Raw genomic sequence first — 21,066 nt, forward strand, 5'->3', positions numbered from 1 at the left:
CAGCGGCTGCTGGGATCCACACCTGCCCTCAAGGGCTTACTCTCTAGGGATGGCGCCAGGCCTTGCGTGACTCAGTCCACACCTTGTCCCAGTAGAGACGAGTATGCAATGAAGCGGCACATGAGGCAGAAAGACCCATGGTGGGGGTCTTCTGCAGGAAGGGGATGTGAGCTGACTCTAAGGGGTGGGTCAGGACGAACCCTGGGAAGGGGTGGGAGAGTGTCATGAGCAGCAGCAAGGCTTGGGAGCGGAGGACCAGCGTGGCTGGAGGTCAGGGGCATGACGGTGGGCTTGGGCTACCCTCTTAAGGATTTTGGTCTTCATCGTGAGAAAAATAGGAAGCCACGAGATGTTTTCAGCGTGATCAGATGTCTATTTCAAGTGAGTCTGTCTGGCTATAGTGAGAATGAATTAGATGAGACCGCAAGTCTTACAGACACACAGTAGCCGCTTGCTAAACGGCAGCAGAGTGGACTTTATAGCACGCAGGGTGTTGGGGGAGGGAAGGTCGAGCGAGGGAGCAGGGCTCCATGAGGGCCAGGCCCTGGGGTCAGAAAGCATCCCTACTCTTCCCACCACCTCCTAGCTGCAGAGCCACCCAGGGTAAAAGAACAATCCCAACTGCTCAGTGGCTAATGGCGGTGTAGGGTGTAGGGCGGTCCTTCAGGGCAGGAGCAGAAGGATGGGGCAACGCCTTAGAGGTGAGCCAAGGGCGGGCAGCTGCCATCCTCCTCCCCAAGGCCCAGGCACACAAGGGTCCCCTTCCCTGCCGCCGTGCAGCTACTGGGGTTCTGTCGCAAGGAGGTAGCTTTCCCGAATTGTAATAACAGTGATTTCTATTATACTGTGAGCATCTGACACATGGAGTGAGAGCTATAAAGCACCCCCAGCGGGAAACATAAAAGTGGGGGTGGGGGCTCTGGGGAGGGTTGGAGGCTGTCGCCCCCGGCTGGGCTCCGCCATGTGCAGCGGACGAGGGCCGGGAATAAAGAGGCTTATTTCAGCACCCTGTTATTATGGCATCTTGTTTTCATAGTTTGTTCAACAAACCTCTCTCCCTCTCCCTCTCCCCACTCCTCGCCTCTCTTTTTTTCATCTTCCTCTCTCAGCAAATCCATTTAAATGCAATTCTATTCTTAAAGCGCCCCTCTCATGCATGTCTAATGAATGTCAGGGAAATGCTATTACAATGGGGCTGAGGAGGGCCCAATCTGCAGTGTGTGTACAAGTCATTTGAAAGGAAGCCTGGGAGCGCTCCAGTTTTATTACAGCATAATTAGAAATAAAATCTTGTTGCAATATGAGAATGAGAGATGTGTGCTAATCCTGGGGTAGAGAAAGATAGAGCTGTATTTAGAGGAAAGGATTCGGGGAGAGAGAGAACTAGCCACCGTGCCTCTGCACCCCCTCCCCCGGAAGGTTTGTCTGCTGCTCCCCACCCTCTGCACCCCTAAGACCTCTAGGAGCTGCTCCAGAGACAGTGAGGGCCCCTTCTAGATCTCAGTTGCCCCAAGTGGTCACTCTGTCAGGGCTCCCGGGGAGCTGAGTAGAGTCCTTTCTGGTAACTCCACACCCCTCCCACCTACTTAAAAGACCAGTCTGTGGGCAGTTAGGAGTTGGTGGGAATGGCTGGCAGAGCCCTAGACTTGGAGACTGAAACCCGGGTCAAGTTCTGAGTCCCCCACTTAGGAGATCTATGCATTCATTTATTCATTCAGTTGTTCAACACTTACTGATCACCTGTTATGTACCAGGCACTGCATTGGGTGCATTCGTTAACTGGTAATTGTCACAGGAAACAGGTTCAGAGAGATTCAGTGGCTCATGTGGCGTCATCCAGCTAGACAGGAGAACCCCAGTCCAATCCAAGCCTTCTGACTGCAAAGCTGGGTTCCCTCTGCTCTACCATGCTGTTAACTTCCTGTGTCCTCCTGAGTCCTTCTGACACTCCTCTCCCCAGTAATGCCATCTCCTATAGAGCCCAAAGGCAGAGATAAAGATGGTGGGACCTGACTGATCCCCTTTACAGTGCAGAAAGGGAGACTTGGGGGTGGTGACACCACTTCAGCACTGACAGGCAGGCCAAAGCTTCTGGCTCTGCATGCCTCGCACAAGTTCGCATAGCCGAGGTCCCGCCTCCCATCCATCCACTCTTCTCCGGACCCAGGCCTGTCCACCCTGCCTGACCTCAGTTGCACGAGGAAACAGCAATGGGCCAGGAGACAGGAGGCTGCTCTTGACATCTGCACTCTGACCACACAGATGAGTTGTGTGACGCTGTGCTTCAGTTTCCTCCACGGGGGATGAGAGCTGAGTCTTTGATTGAGGGTGCAGATGAGGCCCAGCCTGTGTTAACGACCCATTCCCCAGCGCTAGTTCCCTGCCCACCTCATCCCTGGATGATACCTTCAGCTTCCTCCCTGCCTCCCCTCAGCTCCTGGCCCCTGATGTCCACCGGATGGTCTTAGACTCAGTCTTTCTTCCCCATCACATTCTCTGAACCCAGCCTGTACAGTACAGCCTGAAGCCTGGTGACCTTCAGAATTGGCTCCCCTCTGCCCTTCTCCCCTCCCCATCTTCATGTCTTTGCAGAGCAGCACCCAGTTCTAGAATGTTAGTGCTGGAGGAGTCCCAGGGAAGAGCAAGTCCAGATGAGGAGTGTATTCGTCTGCTCTGGCTGCCATAACACAATACCATAGACTGTGTGGCCTAAACAAATTCATTTCTTACAGTTCTGGAGGCTGGAAGTCTAAGGTCAAGGTCATGGCAAGTGTGGTTTCTGGTGAGGCCTCTCTCCCTGGCTTGCAGATGGCCACCTTCTCGCTGTGTCCTCACATGGCCTTTTCTCTGTGTGTGCACATCCTGGTGTGTGGTTTTTTTTTGTTTGTTTTTTATGGAATCTTGCTCTGTCACCCAGGCTAGAGTGTGGTGGCACGATCTCAGCTCACCACAACCTCCACCTCCTGGGTTCAAGCAATTCTCCTGCCTCAGCCTCCCGAGTATCTTGGATTACAGGTGCCTGCCACCACGCCCAGCTAATTTTTGTATTTTTAGTAGAGACCGGGTTTTTTCATCTTGGCCAGCTGGTCTCAAACTCCCTAACTCGTGATCCACCCACCTCAGCCTCCCAAAGTGCTGGGATTACAGGTGTGAGGCACCACACCCGGCCTCTTCCTCTTGTTATAAGGGCATCATCAGTCAGGACCCCACCCTCGTGACATCATTTAACCTTAACCACTTCTTTAAAGGCTCTATCTCCAGATACAGTTGCATTGGGAGTTAAGGCTTCAACATAAAATATTGGGGGGAAACAATTCAGTCCAAAACAAGGAGGATCTAAAACCTATAGCCAGCCTGGCCTGAGCTGGGACTTGAATCCCAGTTCCCGACTCACATCTCATGTGCTTTTTGCTCTGCTACAAATCTCCCTCTGGGGTATTGAGTTGAGGGTTTACAATCCTAGGAGTTCAGAATCCAAGGAAAGGAGAGGAAGAAGGATGGGCCTGGCTTCCCTTGGTTTTTTCAAACCCAGGCTGGCAGGGACTCCCAGGATATTCACCATCAGCAGGTGGAACCAAAAGGAAAGAAAGGAAGGTGCCCTGCAGAGTCCACCTTGACTTGCTCCCCGCAGGCTGCCCTGGTGCCAGGGCCCCCAGACAAGAGCTAATTCTCGCCAGCCAGGAAGTATCGATCACCCCAACTGCCCTGCCCCACAGCACAAATAGCTTGGGAGGAAAGGACAGCCCTGATTGTGGGACAAGCTATCTCATTAGTCCAATGAACTATCTGCAGGCTCCACACTGCAGGCTGACGACACTGTTTTTATAAATCTGTATTGCATGGAGCAGCAACTGGTAACCTGTATTGATTGCAATTTCTCTTTTTGAATTGGGAGGCCCCTGGGGGCCAGTTGAGGTACTTCGAGGCCCTGGCATCCTGAAGCTACCCCAGGAAACAGACTTGAGCTGTGACAGACTAAGTAGCTCTTCTCTTCCAAGAGAGACAACGATTTTTTTCTGACCTTGTGGCCAAAGCCTGTTCTCAGTGCAAAGCCTCACCTTATTCCCTTCCTCCTCCCTCTTACTCCGTCTCCCCCATTGCCTACCGGGACCTTCCTTGCAGAGGAAAGGGGGGAGGCAAAGCAGGAAACCCCTTCCTCAGCTGCTGGTTTTCCTGCTTCAGGAAGGCATCTGACTCCAATAGTGGAAAAGCAGCTCCCAACCCCACGTGAATACCTATGCACTACATATGCATCACAGACCTGCCTCCCATTTAGTATTACGATCTTTAAAAAAAAAAAAAAACACCTGCCCTATAAGCATACGATGCATATACATCACAACAGCCTTTCATAAGCATTGTTGCACGGACACCACAGAAAAACTCCGCAAACAGAGAAAATCGGGGTTTAGAATCCCCAATTTGAGGGTGAGCAAATGCCCAGAAAGGTTAACAGGTGTTTCTAAAGCCACACAGCTGGTAAGTGGCAGGTCTCAAACCTCCAAATACAGAGCTCTGTATAGTACCCATTGGGACCAACGCCTCCCTAAGCTGCCAGCCCCTTTCTTGTCCCCTACAATGCCCCATCAGCCCGTGCAAGTGTACCCAACAAGTACACACGCCAGTGCAGGTACACGCACCAGCACAGGGTCACACACCAGCGCAGGTACACAACATGCCAGCGCAGGTACACATGCCAGTGCAGGTACACACACCAGCGCAGGTACACACACCAGCACAGGTACACACGCCAGTGCAGGTACACACACCAGCACAGGTCACACCAGCCAGGTCACACGCCAGTGCAGGTACACAACAGCCAGCACACGTACACGACATGCCAGCACAGGTACACAACATGCCAGTGCAGGTACACACACCAGTGCAGGTACACACACCAGCACAGGTACACACAGCAGTGCAGGTACACACACGAGCACAGGTTCACATGCCAGCGCAGGTACACAACATGCCAGTGCATGCACCATGCTCCCTTGCAGGCACATTCAACCACCTGCCCAAGATCACACTTCCCACTAACACATGGCAACTGGTCATGGCAGGATTTATTTTCTCCCTAAGCCTCAGCTTCTGAGTCCCCCTAACCTCTTACTTCACCCTGCACTAGCCTGCGAGATCATTCATCCACTCTTTCATTCAGTAACTGTAATGTCTTCCAAAACTGGTCTCATCTCGCCATTTGCCCACCCACCTACTCTGGCCCTGGCTAGTGAGAGGGAAGCCTCCACGGGAAGAATCAAGAGGCCAGGGAACCAACCTCTGCCCAGAAAGGAGAAGTCCACCTCACGGGGAAGGGGTTAGCCAAAGCACCTCCAGCATGTAGCACACACTTTCCTGGCAGCGAGGTTGGGGGAAACAGCTCTGAATTTGTGTTCAGGAGCCCCAGGTATGAGCCCAGGCTCTTCCACTCGCTAGATGTGTGGCTTGAACAAGTCTCTTAGCCCGAGCCATAATTTCCTCATCTGTAAAGCAAGAGAAGGATGGTCTTCCTAGGCGTGTGCCAATGGTCAAGAGAGGGAAGATGTGCCTGGCACAGTGCCTGGTACTTGATAGGCATTTCAGCACATGGGTGCCCACTGATTCATGCACCTCGGGGTGCTTTTCTGGCAGAGTTTTTATAACACAATTCAAGATATTTCACCTGGATCTCTCTCCAAATCCAAAGTACAGTGCTTGGAGAGGGGTACCTAAAAGAGTTGGGGAGGGGAAGTTTATAGCTGCTGGTCCCTGGACACAGGGCTTCTTCCACAAGGGCCCCAGCTGTGGAAACCTTTCATATCTAAGAGATTGAGCTCGCCTTAAGGCAGGCAGAGATGGAACCACCCAAGGCAGCTTGATTCCAGGGCTTATTTTTCCTCAGAGCACAGCACTATGTCACCTGCACTTTTTTTTTTTTTTTTTTTTTGATAGGGAGTCTCACTCTGTCCCCCAGCTGAAATGCAGTGATGCAATCTCGGCTCACTGCTGGATTCAAGCGATTCTCCTGTCTCAGCCTCCTGAGTAGCTGAGATTACAGGAGCCTGACACCATGCCCAGCTAATTTTTGTATTTTAGTAGAGACAGGGTTTCACCATGTTGCCCAGGCTGGTCTCAAACTCCTGACCTCAAGTGATCCACCCTACTTGGCCTCCCAAAGTGCTGGGATTACAGGCATGAGCCACAGCTCCCGGCCTCATTGCATCTTCTATTTCTCATACCTCTGATCTGAACGTTGGGTCCTGGACTTGAACGTGGTTCCATCCTGAAACCAGCAGCCCTGTGTTGCTAGTAGTCCCTCTTTGGACTAGGGGTAGCATTTCCAATCTAATCACCTAACGAAGAGGTACGTCTTTAGTCGAGCAGGGACACAGAAGCCGGGATGCTACTGAGGGAGTGTCTGCTTCCCACCTTCCCCCTGGGCCCTGCCATGGGAAGTGTGAGGTCCCACTGCCCACAAGGGCTCAGCTGGGAGGCCCTGCAGGGGCCTCACTAAGATGAGACCACCATGGCTTACAGTCCAGACAATCTGGGCTGTGTTCTTGCCTGTGCTTTTCTCTTCTGTTAGCTCCAAACCATCCATCTTGCTTTATGTCCCAAGCTAGGGAAACAAGGAAAGGATCAAAGTGGCCCAGCCGGGCGCGGTGGCTCACGCTTGTAATCCCAGCACTTTGGGAGGCCGAGGCGGGCAGATCACGAGGTCAGGAGATCGAGACCACGGTGAAACCCCGTCTCTACTAAAAATACAAAAAAATAGCCGGGCGTGGTGGCAGGCGCCTGTAGTCCCAGCTATTCGGAGAGGCTGAGGCAGGAGAACGGCGTGAACCCGGGAGGCGGAGCTTGCAGTGAGCCGAGATTGCGCCACTGCACTCCAGCCTGGGTGACAGAGCGAGACTCCGTCTCAAAAAAAAAAAAAAAAAAAAAAGTGGCCCAAAGAGGAAATAGTGGTCCAAACCATTGCAATGTGGCAGCAGTGGCTAGAGGGGGAGAGACCCCCAGGGCACAGGGCACACTGGGGACAGGAGTCCAGGTTGGAAGTCCAGCTGCCTCACCCCATGTGGAGTTGCCTCCTCCACTGCCAGGATTCATTGATTCAACACATCAGATGTTCACTGAGCATCTGCTGTGTGCAAGATGTCTTCTGGAGCTGGCATACAGGGTGAACCAAAATAATTTCTTGCTCTCAAACAGAAGCACCATGTGCTCCAAGGACAAATAAAGCAGAGTAAAGAGTTAGGCAGGGACGAGGGACACAGTCTAATTTTTAGAGAGTGGTCAGACAAGACTTCTCCAAGGAGCTGTCCACTAAGCAGAGACCTGAATGAGGCCAGAAGTCAGTCAAGGAAAGAGCATTTCAGGCCTAGAAGGAATTGTGACAGCAAAGGCCTTGGGGTGGAAGTGTGCAAATGCACGTGCAGACACACGCATTTTAAAATCCCCGCAGTAGATGATCCTCAAGGGTTATTGCAGCTCCAACATTCCTTAAGCCGTGAACTTCTAAATCGCTGGGAGAGAAAGGATCTTAAGGATGGTCCAGTTTATTTCTTCTATTCAAGACTGAAATCCCCTATGCAATATCTCGGCCATGGGTTTCTTTAGCATCAACTTAAATACCCCTGGTGACAGGAGACTCACTACCTGACAAAGACACTCATTCCAACTTTATTATTATTACTATACTTTAAGTTCCAGGGTACATGTGCACAACGTGCAGGTTTATTACATAGGCATACATGTGCCATGTTGGTTTGCTGCACCCATCAACTCATCATTTACATTAGGTATTTCTCCTAATGTTATCCCTCCCCCTAGCTCCTCACCCCCCGACAGGCCCCAGTGTGTGATGTTCCCTGCCCTGTGTCCAAGTGATCTCATTGTTCAAATCCCACCTATCACTCGTTCCAACTTTTTATAGCCTTGACTTAGAATTTTTTTTCAACTTTAATTGTGGTAAAATATACATAACATAAAATTTACCATCTTAATCATTTTTAAGGGTTAAGTTCAGTCATGTTTAAGTTCAGTTGCCTTTTGCAAAACTGAAACTCCATTCCCATGAAAACAGCAGTCCCCTGCTGGTTTTGTGGAAGACAATATTTCCACGGGACAGGCGTAGGGGGATACGGGGTGAAACTGTTTCATTTCAGATCATCAGGCATTAGATTCTCATAAGGAGCACGCAACCTAGATCCCTCGCAGGCACAGTTCACAATAGGGTTCACACTCCTGTGACAATCTAATGCTGCTGCTGATCTGACAGGAGGAAATGCTTGCTTGCCTGCCACTCACCTCCTGCTCTGGGGCCCAGTTACTAACAGGCCATGAACAGGTACCGGTCCACAGCCCCAAGGTTGGGAACCCCTGCATTAAATAACTCTCCCTTTTCCCTCCCTCTAGCCCCTAGCAACCACCATTCTACTTTCTGTCTCTATGAGCTTGACAACTCCAATACTTCCTATAAGTAAAGTAGAATCATGCCATATTTGCCTTTTTGCAGTTGGCTTATTTCACTTAGGATAATGTCCTCAAGATTCATCCATGTTGAAGCATGTGCCCAAATTTCCATCCTTTTCAAGACTGAATAATATTCCATTGTATGTATATATCACATGTTGTTTATCCATTTGTCTGTTGATGGACAGTTTGGTTTCTTCCACCTTTTTGGCTATTGTGAATAACGCTGCTATGAACATGGGTGTGCAAATATCTCTCTCCCTGCTTTCAGTTCTTTTGGATATATACCCACAAGTGGAATCACTGGATCGTATAGTAATTCTATTTTTTATTTTGGGGGGAACCATCATACTATTTAATCTTGACTTTTGAATGCTCACTTTTGTGAGCATCTGGCAAACCTCTTGCCACTGCTAATTAGACCTTTATTCTTTTTTTTTTTTTTTTTTTGACAGAGTTTTACTCTTGTTGCCCAGGCTGGAGTGCAGTGGCGCGATCTCAGCTCACTGCAACATCCACCTCCCAGGTTCAAGCGATTCTCCTGCCTCAGCCTCCTGATTAGCTGGGATTACAGGCACCCACCACCAGGCCCGGCTAGTTTTTAAATTTTTAGTAGAGATGGGATTTTACCACACTGGCCAGGCTGGTCTCGAACTCCTGACCTCAGGTGATCCACCCTCCTTGGCCTCCCAAAGTACTGGGATTATAGGCATGAGCCACTGCGCCCACCCTAAACCATTTTTCTTAAAGGTTTAACTGGATGTAGTAGAAATAGTGAGCAGCAGGACAAGAGGTTTGCCAGGTGCAGAAACACTCAGAAATGGGAGTGGGTTTAATCTTGGAAGGCTTCCTGAAGAAGGTGAATTTCCAGCTCGGATCAGACTTTTCTGAGTTGCAGTTTCCTCGTGAGTGAAATGGGGACAAAACTGCCGTAGAGTTTGGGGAAATTTCATTCACGCATTCATTCTGGAAACATGTATTGAGTGCCTGTTTTATGACTGGATTGAAATGGGAATGCATTGGAGGATTTTGAGCAGAGGAGCCGCAAGATCTGGCTTGGATTGAAAGCATTGCTCTGGCTGCGCGCTGGGGACAGAAGGAGGAGGGGCAGGGGTGGATTCAGGGTGGCCAGTCAGGAGGCTGCTGGCCCCTGCCTCATTCAATCCTTTCCCTTCCTTTGCTCTACAGGCTGCAGTGGGATCTGTCCAGTTCATATTCTCCCCCAAACCCCCAGTTTCCCCCTCCTCCCCTATCTATCACCTTCTCCCCACCACACTCCCCCTCACCCCTCCCTGAGAGCAGAGCAGCCAGGGCCCCACCTTTGCAGAGGGTGGCTTCTCTCTGTCCAGCCCTCTGGGGCTGCCAGAAGCCCAGAGGTTTCTATCAATTATCTCTCCATGGCTCCTGCAGCTCCAGGGCGTCTCCAAAGCCCAGCTCTCTGACCTTTTAGAAAAAGACAGAAAAGATGCTGTCAGCTCACTTAACACCTGTGTGCAGGGCCTCAGCATTGCCAAGGAGGCTTCTTCATCTCCAAGCTCCCTGCTCTCCAACCCAGCTCCTGAGGAGGAAGGAGGGAGTCTACCTGCAGGAGGCCTGACCACAGGAGGCGCTGGGGGCCCGGCAGCCCCAACCTCAGCTACTCTGGCCCTTCATCTTCCTGAAATGACATTGAGCCAGCCACCCACGTGCTGGGGACTTTTATGCTCAGTATTTAACTTAATCCTCCCAACAGCCCTGTGACATCAGTTCTATTTTCCTGAAGAAGAAATGGGGCTTGCACTAGTACAGTGGGATCATGGAGACATCAAATTGTCAACAAGTGTGAAGAGTCTTTGCAAACTGATCTCATCCAGGGGTTCTCTGCCCTGCACATTAGACACTCCTTACAGCTCTTTAAAAATACCCATTCCTAGACCACCACACCCTCAGAGATCCAGAGTTTCATTTGAAAAGATCCTTTGATGATTCTAATGTACAAACATGGTTGAAAACACTCACCAAATCCAAATTCCCCTCTTTTTATGGATGGGAAACTGAGGGTCTGAGAGAAGACTGGCCCTCCCTAAAGGCACCCTGGGTGAGCTGCCAAGAGCTGCCATGAGAAATCACTGCAAACTGGGTGGCTTTAAACAGCAGAGTTCTGGAGACTGGAAGTCCAAAATGGAGGTGCTGGCAGGGCCAGCGTCTCTCTACAGGCTCTAGGGGAGGGTCCTTGCTGGCCTCTCCTAGCTTCTGGTGGCTGCTGGCAATCCTTGTGTTTCTTTGCTGTTAGGTGCATCCTCCTGCCTCTGCTTCCGCCTCTGCACAGCACTTTCCCTGGGTGCGTGTCTGTGTCCAGATCGCCCTCTCCTTAGATGAACACTAGTCATATTAGAACTCAGGGTTCATTCTAACCCAGGAGGACCCCATCTTAACTTGATTACATTTGCAAAGCTTTATTTCCAGTAAGGTCACATTCACAGATCCTAGGGGGCATTAATTTGGTGAGGGGGATGCTATTCAACCCAGGATACACCCCAACATGAGTGGCAGAGCCTGGACTCCAACCTGGCCTCCTATATCCCCACCCTGGGCTTTCCCCACCACCCCTGGTGGCCCAGCCCCGCTTTGTACACCTCCTTTTACTCCTAGCTTCCACAAGACCTTCCACAGCCTTCCCCAGTACCCCAGCACTGACCGCCACACCTTCCATGGTGGAAGGATATTGTCTTCTAACTGTGGGATCCCAGAGGGCAGAGACCAAGTCCAGGACTTCTCCCATGGTGCCCAGACCAAGACCTGGAGACACTCCAGAAAAATGTGATAGATTCAGCCAAACTGAGCTGGATGGATGAGTGCTCCTCCAGGAGGCAGTGAGGACCTCATTGACAGAAGGGACCAGGCAGAGGCTGGCTGACCATATGTCCCTATGAGTGGTGCTGTTATTCTAGGAGAGTCAGTCCAGCACAGAGCTTTGGAAGAGCGTAGGAAGTCGAGTAATGGTCCAGGCCCTACCACCTTCTGTGTGACCTTGGATGGATTATGTAACCTCTCTGTGCTTCAGTTAATAATAATAGTATCCATTTCAAAGGGTTGTGGGGATTAAATGAGATAATGTACGTAAAGTCATTGGCCTAATTTGTAATAGCTACTCAATAAATACTTAGCTTTAAAAAAAGTAGAGTCCTGCTTGAGATCACAGAGGAAAGGAGATGGCAAACAGGTCAGGGTCTTTGTGGTAATAATAAAAAGAAGAAAAGCAGAAACCAACCACTCCCCTAGTCATAAGCATGTAGATAGATGATACCACAGCCTTTGAAATATGTCGATCAAGCAATGTCAAGGGCACAGTCAGCATTTAAACATAGCTCTGTGTCTTGGTCTTAGAGCCTAAACGAATGGCACCCTCCAGCCTAAACCCACAGGGACACTGTTGGCATTTGGGGTGAAACAGTTCTTTGTGACTCAAGCTCCCTTGGCCCCTAACCACTAAATGCCCTTAGCAACCCCAAATTATGCTGTCAACCCCAAATGTCCCACCTCCCCCCACCTTTCCAAGTGGCCTCAGGATTGGTACTGGACCCGGAGGTACTGGCTGCCATTTTATCCTTCTCCCGTGGGACCCAGCCTGCCTCAAAGCAGAGAACGTGGGCCAGCTACTGTTCTCCCTTCCCAGGGATGGCTAGTTGCATCTGGGGTGCAGAGCATGGGCTGCCAGCCCGGGAGGCCAGCCATGTTGTCCAACCCTGGCCCGTCTCCATCCCCAAACAGCAGGCCTGGCCTCCCTCCGCTCTTCACACTGTATGAGGCTCACTCCACAGGCCTCTTGCTCCTTCCTTCCCCAGCAGGGTCCACCGTCCGATGCTCATCAAACATGCAGAACTGATGTTGCACAAGCCCCCCTGAGGGGACTAACATCATACCCGATTTCTCCTTCCCCTCTCGCGCTGTGCGTCCCCCTGGCTGCAGCCTGCCTTTGTTTCAGGAGGAGCAAAACACTGTGTCTGAAAACGTTACTGCAATTAAATATGCACAAGAAGGGGGGGAGGGAGGGGAAAATGAGGACAATGAAGGATGTGAAACATCAGATGCAGCAGCTGCTTGTTGCTATAGAAACCCTAGCTCCCCACCACCATCAAGGCAGCATCAGCCCCCCACCCTCCACCCCCCACCCCTGCTTTAAAATCCTCGTAGGGCCAAGTGCTCTGTTTGTCCTGAGGTGCTGGGAGATGCAAGATCCCAGGGTCCTAGCTGTCCAGGGCTGGAGCACCTGTCGGCTGTGAGCATTGATTTCTGTGTCTTTCCTGGTTTTCCTCACCCCACCATCACTACCTCCTGACACTGGTACTTCTGATTGGCAGCAACACCCTCCAGTAGTTCTGCATTCCAGTCCCAGTTACATAATAAATTACAAGAGAGCTTCCGCGTTTGACTTTGGGATGTCACAACATGGAGACAAAACGGCACATGCAGAGTCCACTGGGGAGCCGGCTTTCTCCGCGCTTCCTCGGTTCCTCTCTGACAGCCAGCTGCAGGGCTTGGCACCCTCCACCTTCCTTCTCGTCCTCACCCACAGCCCTGAGTGGGGGTCTGCCCGGCTGTGGTCTATGTGCTGGAGCCGGGCAGAGCAGGGTGTCCACAAACTCCAGGTTCCAGAAGATGGGCAGGCTGCCGGATGGCCAAGTGCTCATCTGGGAGGATCCCCAACAAGATGTAGCTCAACCGGGATCAATGGGAAGTTCCAGACTCTGGCCCACATAACCACTATCCAAGGACAGAGAGAGGGAAAGTGGCATGGCAGCGGTTCACAGACACAGGGCCAGGGTCTTTAGTTGACTGCAAGGAGAGTAGTATAACGGGGGTGCCTCCCTCCTCCCACACCATCCCCATGACAAGGCGATGCAGCCTGAGGCTGGGTGTTCGTAGTCTTGCTCTACTCTACTCTGATGGGCTAAGTCTAATCTTAAAGTGGGGCTCTCAAAGTGTGCTCTCAAAGTGGGGCACAGTGTCTGGCACGTGGTAGGTCCAGTCCTATACAGAGATGTGCGGGAGGGAGGAAAGAAAGGAGGGAGGGAGGGGCAATTGGAATTGTAGATAAACCAAAGTTAATTCAGAAGCAAGAGACCAGACTGATGAAGTTATTTGAAACTATATTAAATAAATATTAAAAAATAAAATCCCTGTCATCCCAGCTCTTTGGAGGGCCAAGGCAGAAGGATGCCTTGCATCCAGGAGTTTGAGACCAGCCTGGGCAACATAGCGAGACCTCATCTCTACAAAAAAAAGTTTTTTAATTAGCCAGGTGTGGTGGTGCATGCCTGTGGTCCCAGCTACTGTGGAGGCTGGGATGTGAGGATCGCTTGAGCCCAGGATGTCAAGGCTGCAATGAGCTGTGATTATACCACTGCACTCAGTCTGGGTGACAGTGTGGCAGTCTGTCTCAAAAAATATATAAAATGGAAATAAAATCCTAAGGCTGTTAACCCTGAAGACAATTTAAAGGGCATCACAGCTGCCTTCCAGTGTGTGAGGGAGTATGTCAGGAACATGGGTTTCGGCTGGTTCAGTGGGGCGCCAGTGAGTCAAAGCAGGACCCGTGGAGGGAGCACCAAGAAGATCAGTGGTCACCAAAGAAGACTGATCTAAAAGTCAACTTTGGAATGGGCTGCTGAGTGAGGGAGGGAGTTCCCCAGCCCCAGAGATATTCAAATGAAGGCTGGAGAAACTTTGTCAAAGATATCGTCGTGCACTCAGCTTTTCAGCCTTGCAGTTCTACAGCCTCCAGTGGCGGAAGGTGCCCTTTGGTGAGGTTCCCACCTGCAGGTGCTGAGAATCTTGGACTGTTCTTGGGATGGTGGAGGGAGATGGGTGGGATACCACAGAATATTCCTCACAGGAGCAGAGCTCTCATCTTGGCTGAGGGGATGTCACTTAGGCCTCAGGTAGGAGGAAGCAGACCTCTAAATAATAGGGCTAGAAGGGCATGGAATTGCCCAAAATGTTTCCCTCTGCCAGCCTGACGTGGTGCTATCGGGTTCTTCCCGTGGGTTCAGCATGACCCTCTCCCCTGCGGCTTTCAAGTCACTATCACTATCCTGACTCCAAGGCCCCCTCCCATGAAAATGGCAGCCTGGGCCCTCCCGGCCTGCCTGGGAAATCCCCAAAGAGGCGGCAGAGGACCCCAGGGTTTGCCTCCCCATCTCAGTCTGGCCTCAGTGGGAGGACACACCCATGAGCTTAGGGAGTCTAGTGCAAACCTCCCACCAACCCTCAAGTCCAGTTTTCTCCTTTAAATCAGCCTTGATCGGCTCCAGGTCAGGGTGAGCCTTAGGACCTCAGACAAGGAAATCCACTTCCCCTCTGGGATGGGAAGGGGGGTCTTGTGTCGCAATCTGCAAAGCGGGCACGCTGCCACCTGTGCTTCCTGCTCCCCCGCCATTTCCCAACAGTCGGGGCAGAGATGGCTGTAGCAGTGGCAGGAGACATAGAGCACAGTGCCTGTCCCCTTCACTGCCTTGCACACAATGGGTGTTTGAGAACTGTTTGAATGATTATTGTGTATCTGCCCCTCCTTGTCCCCATCCTAGTATAGCTTTGCCTCAATAATCATTTGTTGAGTGAATGAAGGATTTAAATTGAGAGAAGGGGATTGAGGCTCATGTGTAGTTCCATGCACAGGGACAACTGGGAGTCAGAAGTTCCAGTCCACTTGCTGGCTGTGTAACCTGGGCCAGTTACTTTACTACAAGCCTCAAGTTACTTTACTACAAGCCTCAACTTACAAAGAAGTTTCCTTCTTTGTAAAATGGAGCTAGCATCTCAAACAGTTGTAAAAGCCAACGAGCAAGGAATATGAAAGAGTTTTGCAAACTCTTGCAAAGAGGTAGGAAAGATGAGAACTAATATTCACTTAGTGAGTGCTTATTCTGCACCAGACACTTTATTCTTTTTATGTTTACTTTTTTAGAGACAAGAGTCTCATGCTGTCGCCCAGGCTGGAGTACGGTGGTGTGATCACGGCTCACTGCAGCCTTGACCTCCTGGGCTCAGGCAATCCTCCTGCCTCAGCCTCCCAAGTATCTGGGACTACAGGCGTGCCCTACCAAACCCAGCTAATTATTTAATTTTTTTTTTTATAGACAGGGTCTCGCTATATTGCCCAGGCTAGTCTCCAACTCCTAGTCTCAAGTGATCCTCCTGCCTCAGCCTCCCAAAGCATTGGCATTACAGGTGTGAGCCACCACACCTGGCCCCATTTTTTAAATCTGTACACCCACCCCATTATTTGTACCCTATTGTACAGATAAGGCTCAGAGAGGTTAAGTAACTTTCCCAAGGTCACACAGCCCATAAGTAGAAGAGTCGGATCGGGACCCAGATCTCAGTGTAACTCTAAAGCCCAGCTTCTTTCTGTTAAACCCTGGAGCATCTGCACTAAAAGGAACAACTACTATCATTTCTATTTGTCATTCTGTTTGTGTGTGAAAATCCTCATCTGTCAGAGACGCAACCCTGCCTCTGAGGCTGTACCAAACCGGCAAGTAACGAACGAACTATGTCCTGATTATGTCTCCAGAAAACAGGTTTTTTATTACCTACCACGGCGGGCTGTACATCTCTGACGTACAGAAGGAGGACGCCCTCTCCACCTATCGCTGCATCACCAAGCACAAGTATAGCGGGGAGACCCGGCAGAGCAATGGGGCACGACTCTCCGTGACAGGTAGGGGAGAGGGCCTGGGGAGCAGGGAGCGAGCTGGGAAGGGAGGACACCAGGCCATCCCTGGAATTTGGCGTGTCCCACCACAGATGGAGGGGCCCCCTGTGTACTCAGGGAAATCAGAGAAAGAGATTAAAGAAACCAGGTACTGAAACCACCAAGGAAGACCTCTTTGCTATGTTTTCATTTTCAAATAATGAGACTACGAGACACCCTCATTTTCCTTTTTTTTTTTTTTTTTTTTTTGCCTTTCCTGTCAGGAAGCTCATAGATAAAATCTGATACTCAAACATAGTAACTATTAGTGTTGCTTTTGCTGGGGGTGGGGGGATTGCATTTCCATGCCTCTAGGTGCTTTTGAGTATTCTTTCTTTCTTTTTGTTTTTTTTTTTTGAGACGGAGTTTCTCTCTTGTTGCCCAGGCTGGAGTGCAGTGGCGTGATCTTGGCTAACTGCAACTTCCGCCTCCTGGGTTCAAGCAATTCTCCTGCCTCAACCGCCTGAGCAGCTGGGATTACAGGCGTGCACCACCATGCCCAGCTAATTTTTGTGTTTTTTAGTAGAGACAGGGTTTCACCATGTTGGCCAGGCTGGTCTTGAACTCATGACCTCAGGTGAGCTGCCCGCCTCAGCCTCCCAAAGTGCTGGGATTGCAGGTGTGAGCCACTGCGCCCAGCCTGAGGATTCTATCTGATCAATGAGTACACATGTATCTTTTGTCATAGGCCACCTCGCAACATTTGAAAGCAGGCAGAACATAATTTATAAACAAAATATTTCTAAACAGAATAGAGGATTCTTCTTTTGGGGTGATTATAGCTTCTCAGGAGGGATGGAAACTGGTGTTTATTGAATCCTCCTGTGTATCTGGGATTCCCTCATTTGTTTCTGTCAGGGACAGTCACAGCCCTGTGAGGTGTGCGCTGTTCCCCCTATTTTTACAGGCGAGAAAACCAAATCTTAGGGAAGCCAAGCAACTTGCCAGAGCTATTTAACCAATGGGAGGCAAAGCCAGAATTCAAACTCTGAACCCCTGGCCTCGGGGGGTCCTTCCCGCTACAGGACCCCATAGAAGGGGTCAGTTGAATGCCCATATCCACGCCAAGATCACAGAGAGGCGCTCCTCGAGGAAGGCTGTCTGAACAGTGGTTTCCAAACTCTTTGACCGCAATGCCCAGACAGACGTTCTTATCACAGCCTGCGCAATGCACACTGGCATTTTCTACCATGCTCGTTGCAAGGCGCTCTGGAATTTTCTATTCTATTCTAATTCTGATTTCTCTAAATGCTGACCACAACTCACCACATGGATTTCACAACCTCCTAACAGTTTGCGGGTTGTGAGTTGAAAATCTCTGTCTTGAGATTGGAGTTTTCGGAATGGGGATGAACGCTAAGCCAGAACACCTGGCTTTTGGGATCAGACTCATGAAATCTCGAAGCCTCTCTAGGCCTCTGGAAAAGGAACCAGTCGAGGTGGCTGCTCTGATTCTGTCTGCCTCGGGTGCTCAGAGCTGCCCTGAGTTTGGTGGTTTGGTCTTTGCTCTGACCCACAGAGACTGTCTCCAGGACCCCTTCCACCTGTCTGTCACATGTGGGGCTAGGCCAGGAGATCAGGAGCTGGGAGGGCAACAACCTGGCTCCCGATTCACCTGTGTCTTCAGTGCCTGGCCCTGTACAGAGCCTAACACACAGTAGGTGCCAAGTAAATATTTATGGCATTACTCAATGCCGAGGGAAACCATGCTGTCATAAGGGTAGGGGACGGGGCTGCTCCGTGCGCCCCATCTTTGTGGCTTGACTTTGGAATCCGCAGCCCAATTTCCAAAGGGCTCACCTCCAAATGACAGGGACTTGTTTGTATGGTGTTTTGCATCTCATTTGCATGCTTATCCTGCAATGTGGGAAAGACACAGGAATCCCCTTCCTGCAGGCCTGCTCCCTTCTCCTCCATGAATATTTGGCCCCTTCATCCTCTAGTTTCCTGGGTGGGCCTCTAGCTTTTGGGGGCACTAGGCAAGAGTCCCTCAGAAAGAGACATTCTTTGAACTAGAGGCCATGCCAGCCCTTCTTCCCCTCCTCTTTCATCACCAGCTTCCGGGAGAAGGAGCGAGGGGGAGGAGACTCACAGATAAAGCCCAGATAGAAAAGCGGGCATGAAGATGGGACGGTACCCAGACAAGAGAGAGGCCCCAGCACAAACAGAGATTGGCACGGGGCAGGGGAGAGTCAGAACGGAGAGACATGCACAGAGACAAAGGAAGCGAGCGAGAGGGCTCCAGGGAGGGGGCACATGCAGTGACGCGGGGCCCTGATGTGATGGGATGTGACAAGGCGATCTGCAAGCTGCTTGTCTCGGCAAAAACGCAACTGATACTGAAGCAAGCAGTGCTAAGGGGATTGGCACTGGGGAGCCCAGAGCCCGTCTCGGGCTCACCCGCCCCTCCCCATTGCACTTGGGATCCACTCCCCAGAGCTGAGGGTGGAGATCAGTCCCCAGAGAGAGGCAGGGCACGAGTGTCCGCTGAGATGTTTCAGTCTCTAGAGGCCAGGACCCCTGAGAGCTCCTCGAGCTTGTTGCAGGTGAGAATGGTACAAATGGCAGTGCACTGGAGGTGGTCAGTTCATGAGAACAGGAACCACATTTGTGGTCTCTTCAGCACTCAGGGCTAAAGTTGCTGGGGGTGGGGAGAGATAACGAGATGTATTATTAAGACGGCAGTTATGAATTACGCCAAACTTTCCATCTCCGCCTCAACACTCACTAGTTGTGCAGCCTGGCATAAAATAATGTTCCAGACCTCAGCTGCCTCATCCGGAAAATGGGAGTAACAAAATGTACTCCTACTGGGTTGCTGTGAGAATGAAACAGAATATCTCCTATTAAGAAAGGCTAGGCGTGGTGATTCAGGCCTGTAATCCTAGCACTTTGGGAGGCCAAAGCAGGTGGCTCACTTGAGGACAGGCGTTCAAGACTAGCCTGGCCAAGATGGCAAAACCCCATCTTTACTAAAAATACAAACATTAGCCGAGTGTGATGGCACATACCTGTAATCCCAGCTACTCGGGAGGCAGAGGCAGAGAATCGCTTGAACCAGGGAGGCAGAAGTTGCAGTGAACCGAGATCATGAGATCATGCCACTGCACTCCACCCTGGTCGACAGAGTGAGACTCTGTCTCCAAAATAAATAAATAAATAAATACTGCCTATAAAAAGCTTAGCTAGTGCCTGACACAGGAAGCTCTGGACAGACAGTAGCTGCTACTATTATTGTCAGTGGTTGTTGTTCTGTTGTTGCTACACTGTTATTCCTACTACATTCCAACTTTCATTTTTCTGTACTTTCCAAGTTGCAGAGGCAGTTGCAAGAAGAGTCTGTGCCTCCACAAAATACAACCTAATCATAATCATTCCATACACTAGGTGCTTTTTTTTAGCGCTTACCAAGTGCTTTCAGGTGTATTAGCTCACTCTGTCCCCACAATAACTCAGTGGGATGGGCATTGTCATCTGCAGTTATAAAGGAGGAGACCAGTGGTCAGAGAGGCTGAGGTACTGAAATCAGATCCCCAGCTCACAAAGGACAGAGCCAGGTGCAGAAGCCATGCTCTTGGTGGTGCCCTAACCACCTAACCACAGCAGTGCTGTTCAGCTGCCTATAGGGGGGTCCCAGCAGCCTCCCCAGGGCGTCTCAGACCCCCAGCCAGCCTAGCCTAGCTCTAGTGCACCCCCAGCAGTTTCTCAAGCCTGACCATCTGTCTCCCCCAGCCCTGCTTCAGTGCTAGGAGCGCCCGGTCCCCCCGGGCTGTCGCCGTGTACACGCTGCAGCATTTTACTTCTGCTCTGGAGTAATGAAAGAGGTTTCTTTCCCTCAGAATTTAATTTCACGCCTGAGCCTCGGTGATTAATTCCCTCCCCCCGCCCCTTCCTCCACCACCCTGATGGCCCCTCCGCTTGTAAATTCTGCAGTGTGCCACGGAATTTGTGTATTTTGCATCAATTAAGTGTCACATTGAGTAATTCTTCCTTGGCACTGGGTTTGTTTATCCCAGCCATTCCCACCGGGTTGGGGGTGGGAGAAGAGGCCACAGAATCTGGCAGGCAGGGCACATGGGCTCTAGATAGTAATTGTCCCGCGCATCTGCAGCTGGATTGAGCGTCGAAAGTGCTTCCACACACCTATACCACTGGTTTCCTGCAACAGCTTTGTGAGGTCTGGAGGCAATGTTATTACCTCTACCAGGGCAGGTGGGGAAACTCGCGCTCTAAGAGATCACAAAACTCGCCCAAAGTCACAGGGCTTCTCAGTGACACAGGCAGAACTTGCCCCTGGAGAGCCTGATTCCCAGCCCGGGCTCCTTCTGTAGCCCACAGGCAGCCCCTGACGAGCACTGGAAGGTGGGAAGAGTACAGAGATTCTTTTCCCTCGAGAGAATTCTCACCCCAACCCCTCTCCAGGGCAATTGCTGAGGGCAGAGGAAAGCTCCCATTAGTGAAGGGACCACTATCCATTCCTAAGCAAAATTTAGGATTTTAGATTACTCCATCTCAGATGCCATTTACTGAACAAGGGTGGGGGAGACCTGGCTTCTGATCTTAGCTCCATGTTGTGATCCCAGGCAGGTCCCTGTACATCACTGGTCTCAGCATCCTCATCTCTTCGTGCCTCAAGCTCCCTAAGCCAGCCCTATAATTCCACAAGTCTATACAGTTCTGCAGCGTGGATTTCTATCCAGAAAAATCAGACTACTAGCCTGCCCATGCCTGAGTGCCCCATTCATCCTCCCTGGACGTTTATGGTTCAGCAGCCTGGGGACATACAGCAGTGTACGCTGCCTTGAGGAGCTCACAATTTCTGGACGCTGATCGCCCTTGAAAGGAGCAGTGTTGACGGGGGCTGCCTCTGGAGAGTCATG

General features: G+C 50.9%; 1 protein-coding gene across 1 annotated transcript in view; it reads left to right on the forward strand.

The window, feature by feature from the left end:
- DSCAML1 (DS cell adhesion molecule like 1) overlaps positions 1-21,066 on the forward strand; it is a 390,710-nt gene that overhangs the window by 262,910 nt on the left and 106,734 nt on the right. Inside the window, exon 4 of the mRNA XM_030829652.1 lies at positions 16,007-16,153. Coding sequence (XP_030685512.1) covers positions 16,007-16,153 — 147 coding nt within the window. The remainder of the gene's footprint in view (positions 1-16,006; positions 16,154-21,066) is intronic.

This window comes from Nomascus leucogenys, chromosome 15 (assembly GCF_006542625.1).
Source record: "Nomascus leucogenys isolate Asia chromosome 15, Asia_NLE_v1, whole genome shotgun sequence".
NCBI lineage: Eukaryota > Metazoa > Chordata > Mammalia > Primates > Hylobatidae > Nomascus > Nomascus leucogenys.